General features: G+C 46.2%; 1 protein-coding gene across 1 annotated transcript; it reads right to left on the reverse strand.

The window, feature by feature from the left end:
* Positions 1 to 820: 820 nt before the first annotated feature.
* LOC118104920 (potassium voltage-gated channel subfamily A member 10) lies at positions 821 to 5,420 on the reverse strand. The gene is made up of 2 exons (XM_035152217.2): positions 5,140 to 5,420; positions 821 to 4,160 (listed from the first exon to the last, which is right to left on the reverse strand). The coding sequence occupies exon 2, from the start codon at positions 4,001 to 4,003 to the stop codon at positions 2,315 to 2,317; it is 1,689 nt and encodes a 562-aa protein (XP_035008108.2). The 5' UTR covers positions 4,004 to 4,160; positions 5,140 to 5,420; the 3' UTR covers positions 821 to 2,314.
* Between the last annotated feature and the right edge of the window lie 588 nt (positions 5,421 to 6,008).

The raw sequence follows: 6,008 nt of genomic DNA on the forward strand, positions 1-6,008 counted from the left end.
ACTGGCTGAGAGCAATGCCCTTGATGTGTCTGTACAGGAGAGTGGAGCATCAAGTGAAAGAGCCAGTTCCCAGCCTCAGAGGCTAAGATAGATAATCCTATAAAAGATTCATTTAGTCTGCATATTTAATTTGGTGCTTTTGCTTTTGAAGCTATCCCTGTCAAAGACATTGTCGAGCTCACAGCAGCAGAGCAGAGTGTTATTCAGGAGAGAAACCGCTAATGGTGGGTTTTTATTCTACTAGTGTCAAAAACTCCTCAAAAACTCCTACTCAACCGATTTCCATAAAATTTTGTGTGGATTTTTCTTTTTTCCTTTCCAAAAATCGGACTTTATGACCCCTGATTTAGAAAATGTCCTAGATCCGGCACTGGACTGTTGTGCCACGGTGGAAGTGTGCACGTCTAGTTTTCTTCAATAGAAACAGAGTTGTTGCAGAACACACATCTGCTGTCACTCGGCCATCTGCACCCCCACACCACATTTACATGCACACCCAGTATCAGAACGGAAGAGACATGATATCAGTCCTGAGAACCAGCAGTGAGACGGCGTTAAGAACAGCAAACATGAGGCGATAATGAGGATTCAGCTACTTGAACTGCAAAAACACGTGAAAATAAAAAAAAAGTTTCAGAAACTATAAATCTGCCTGATGTCACGAGAAATGAAATCATCCGCGGGAAACTTCACACAGTTTGGATACGTGTTTAATGAAAGGCACTCTTTACAGGGTTAAATAAAACATATGACGCTGTATACTGCACAATGTTGACACACACACAGTAACAGTCCTCCAACATGAAGTGCTTCTCGCCGTAGTAAAGTGCAGAGTAACCACGTGACTAACTGACGTCACCTTATTGCATTTTCATTTTTTTAAACACAGGTATATTGCTCTTTCCCGCGAGTGTAGGCTACAGCGCTTGTTCTCCACCCGCATGTCATCATTATTGCATATTGGGGGGGTTATAAGAAAGGCATTCCTTGAGTTACAACTACATCCAGTGTCATTTCAATACAAGCTGAATTTTATATATATCACAAGATTGTAACGTGGCATGCATATAGTATATAGTACCGATTCCAGATGAGACACAAAAGCCTTCATCGTTTCACAAATCCAGTTGGAGTATTGGCTTTCCCTATCACATGGACTTAATAATTATCACAATATGATTAAAATACTATAATATATTTAGCTTCAATAAATATGTCAAACTCCGGTTACTGATATTAAGAGTTTGTTCTTATTTCGGCACACTATGCCATGCAATATTAACGAGAGCGAGATAAAGTAAATGGAGAACGTTTTTTTCCGTTCGTTTTCTCCTCCGTATTCTCAGTCCGATCACAAATATACATCTCGTCTCACATTTCTTTACACTCTAATGATAAATGCTAGTTTTTCCTGCCAACAGCTGATGGTGTAAAGCTCCGAAAAGTGCTCGAGAGATACGTGAAAAAAAAAGAAAACTCTCAGTGTAATTCATTGATGTGCTTTTTAAAAGGGTCAACCCACATTATTAGCCTGTTACACGTCTGCTTAATCTAGTGCAAAATGCCAAATAATACAGATAAAACAATAAGTGAAACTGCTGAACGCACGTGTCATAGTACAACCATTGCGAAGCAGTTTCCCCAACGCGCTAACGTGCCAGCCACTCATCACGGAGATATAGTTACGCTGTGTCAGATGGAGAAGTGCCGGCGCTGAGCATTCGCAGCTATAGATTTGCTGATAAGACAACGAGTGCGTTGAAGTCCTCTTGCCTTACACTGGACCCGTCCTTGAAAATCATGACAAGCAACATCTAGATTTTCGCTGAACGTGACGGAATGAAGACTAAGCGTGGAGCCGTGATGGAATATGAGCTCTGAGTATACATTCAGCTTTACATGCTTCTTTTCTTTGTGTGTGGGATAAACTTTCACCATTTTTACAAACCAGAAGGATGTTTTACAACTTGCTTTTCCTTTCGCATCTATATTCACTCCTTTCAAGGTCAAACATTTGTCTGTAGCACAAATGAACCGTCAAGTTTTTCTTCAAACTGCAGTGGAGGATATATAATCGTACCCCTCAGGTCCTGTCCTCAAAGGTAACTGACATAGTAGCTGCTGAGTTGTGTTAATTGCACTTTGACACATCCACAAGTTTACAGACAACTTGTGTAAAGGCTGTCTCACCACCACACAGTGCCTATTAATACTGTAATAATGCACGAATGCTGACATGTTTGAAGTACAAAAGTGAGAGAAACTTATCAGCGTATCGGACTTTCATGCCATAAATAATACTTGAGTTTGTCCATCAGTGCATGCCGTTCTTCTCATTCTGCCACGTGCCGTTACTTTTGTTCAGTGAAGGCGTGCTTCCATACTTAGCCGCTGCCATTTTCTGGGCAGCCTCTGTTGCCGCATCTATCATCTGCTTCTCCTCCTGCTCAGTCTCCCGGTGGTAAAAATAGTTAAAGTTGGAGACGATGACGGGGACGGGCAAGGCGATGGTCAGGACACCGGAAATGGCGCAGAGGGTGCCGACCATTTTGCCTCCAATGGTGATGGGGCACATGTCTCCGTATCCCACCGTGGTCATGGTCACCACGGCCCACCAGAAGCCGTCGGGGATGCTCACAAACTGTGTGTGGGGCTCATCCACTTCTGCAAAGTAGATGGCACTTGAGAACAGGATGACTCCTATGAAGAGGAAGAAAATGAGCAGTCCCAGTTCCCTCATACTGGCTTTCAATGTCTGACCCAGGATCTGAAGGCCTTTCGAGTGTCGGGAGAGCTTGAAAATTCGGAAGACTCTCACCAGTCGTATGATTCGTAGGATCGCCAGCGACATGTTCTGACTGGAGTTCATATCGTCGTCAGGGGTCGTAGCCAGCTCCGTACCCAGGGTGACGAAGTAGGGAATTATCGAGACTATGTCAATGATATTCATGATGTTATTGAAGAAATCACTCTTGCTGGGGCAGACCACAAAGCGGACACCGACTTCAAAGCAGAACCAAATGATGCAAATAGTCTCCACTATGAAAAAGGGGTCCGTGATATAAGCCATGATGTCTTTAGTGGCGGGATGAGGAGCCGAACTGTCTCTGGAGCCGTTGATGAGTTGGGTTAAACTGGGGATAACGTCATGGTCGTCCCTGAACTCCGGCAGAGTCTCCAGGCAGAAGATGAAGATGGAGATGACGATGACGAACACAGAAACCAGGGCCACGGATCTGGCTGCGCTGGAGCTCTCTGGGTATTCAAACAAGAGCCAGAACTGTCGCTGGAGTTCGTTGGTGGGCAAGAGGACCTCTGGCTCTTTGACAAACCCCTCGTCCTCACGGAACTGCTCCATCGCATCGTGGCCCAACTCGTAAAACACGATTTCGCTCGCAAAAACGTCTAAGGGGACGTTGGCTGGTCTGCGGATTCTGCCCCCGGACTGGTAGAAGTACAGGATCCCATCGAACGACGGACGGTTTCTGTCAAAGAAGTATTCGTTTTTCATCGGGTCGAAGAAATTCACCCGCTTCATGGGGTTACCAAGCACGGTGTCTGGAAACTTATTCAAGGTGCTGAGCTGGGTCTCAAACATCAGCCCTGAAATATTGATGACGACTTTCTCATCTCTTTCTTCCACGCAGTGCCTCTCAAACAAGTCTTCGCTCTCGTAGCAATCCTTTGGCATCTTACTGAAGACGCTGCCGCTGGGAGACTTGCTGTTGATGAGGAGCTTTAGGTTAGAGATCAGGCTGCCGCTGCTGGAGTTCGCTTTTGGGGTGACGGTCGGCGGGGAGGACGGCGACAGCCCCTCTTGACCGGACTGATACCTGCGTCGTCCTCTGTGTGGCGACGGGTGCGGAGAAGTCACACGTTGGGTCAACAGATTCTGATCGGGGGCCTCGGAGGTGGGTGTAGTCGGGTACCCGGAGTCACTCGGGTCACCGAGGTTGATACCGACTTCGTCCATGTTCTCAAAGTTAACAAGGGGCACCTCCATCGCCGGTCTTGTCCGTTACCATACGATTCCGTCTGTCAGCCTGGTTCGAGTGCAGGAGACACCACCAGCAGTGCCGCGCCGATCCCTGCAGGACCCCTCTCCTCCTGGATCATTCAGGCAGTCGTTCCCTATGTTTGGAATCGGCTCTTTGTGTAATCTGTTAAAGAGGTGGAAAAGCAAACTGGGTATTATATTTTCTTAAATGGTGCAATAACAGTTTTGTTGGTAAAGAGATTTTTCTGTCAGCTCCTGTTTGCACCAGCAGAGAAGCTGCCATCTGATACTGTTTCTTTCCCGTCAAATCTCTCCCATGATCGAAAGGAAAACACCCACTCTGCAGGTTCGGCTGTGAGAGTGCTTACAAGGAGTATGGATAGTGCTATTGCTGATCATGTGCTACAAACCAGAGCGTGGTTCAATTCCTTATGGAAAAGCATCTGAGCCTTCACTTATGACTGAGAGCGAAAAACTCATCGAAACCGAAAGCACACAAACACATTTCTCTCAATATTTTCAACCACTGACGCGGTTCCTCCAAACCCGATCCTGCTCGGTGCAGTCTGTCAGCGTCACGTTTGCTCTATCTCTAAGTAGCTGTTTATCAGTCCACTTGTCTGATTTGCACCAGTAACCAAATCCTGACACATGCGTTTAAGCGGCGACCTCTGTGTCCACTTGACACCGAGGGCCCTGCGCACTCAGAGCGACTCATCTGGCTCTCTTTCCACTTGCGTTGTAGCCGATACCGTAACACTCTAGGACATAGAGTTGAATCTTCTTATGTAAGGATACCATTAGTCGGGCTCATGCAAACAATAAGTGTATCGATTGTGCCATGTCAGCAAAGAGCGGTCAGAAAAGGACGAGTGCAGAGGCAGAGAAGAGAAAAGTGCAGCGAGATTCACATCCTCTCATCTCAGACACTTGTTTCTAAAAGCAACTTCTTGCTTTAAAATCTCACAACTGAATGAACTTTTGCTCGTCTCACATTGAGCTGACATTGACAAAGACAACACGGCGTCAGCTACATCACAGCCCCTCGTTACATCTGAACATCTGAATCCTCACAAACACATGCAAATAATCAAAGGTGTGAAGTTTAAATCCAGCTGTGTGCAGATGTCCGCACCACTCACCCGTGTCCCCGGCTCTGCAGAAGTTGCTGTGCCCTCGCTCCCCTGCCTGGCAGCTCTGCTGCTCCGCTCCCCCCTTCCTTCCTTCACCCTCTTTCTCTTCCAGACTCACAATCAAGACTGCCTCCAGCTCTATTAAAGCTCCCATTGAGTAATCTGACACCCGATCTGAAACCAGAGATGCCAGAGGTACCCACACACGCACACAAACATACACATGTGCCCACACGTGTACACAAGACGCAAACACACACACACACACTCACTCACACACACTCAGTCACACTCATATGCAAGTCACTGTATTTTGAATGTGGGGGTCACCTGGCTTTATTCTCCCTGCTCCCTCCTCCGTCACCGGGATAAGCGAGCACGCTATAGGAGGCTCTCTGATAGGAGATTTACTTTGCTGGAGCCAATCACTGTCTGATGTGGCAAAGGGAGAGTTGGGACCCGCTCTTTCCCCCCCAGTTTCTGCAGAATAAGCATCCACATGCAGGATGATCCAATCCACCCTCACCTTGGGGATTAGACTGTATTCTTCCCCATGTTGTCATGTAGCTCTCAGTACCTGCAGCAGTGCACATCTGCCTGGGGGGGGGGGTTCTCTTGTTTACATCCTCAGCAACACATGCTGACGTGAGCTGTTGTTTCATCTGACATTGATGAAGGTCTTTTATTGAAACTGTAATAACTGTTTCCACACATCTTCAGATGACTTTTCTTTTCATTTTGGAATAGTCCTGTCTGTTAGTTCTGATGCAAATCTACCAAGAATTAGGAACTTTAATACAGAATGAACAGAATCAATAAATACTTGAATGAATTCCCCTAAATGTTCTAAATGGTCTATTAAGGGATTTTTTGTAGCT

Source organism: Hippoglossus stenolepis, chromosome 3 (assembly GCF_022539355.2).
Source record: "Hippoglossus stenolepis isolate QCI-W04-F060 chromosome 3, HSTE1.2, whole genome shotgun sequence".
In the NCBI taxonomy this organism is placed as follows: Eukaryota; Metazoa; Chordata; class Actinopteri; order Pleuronectiformes; family Pleuronectidae; genus Hippoglossus; species Hippoglossus stenolepis.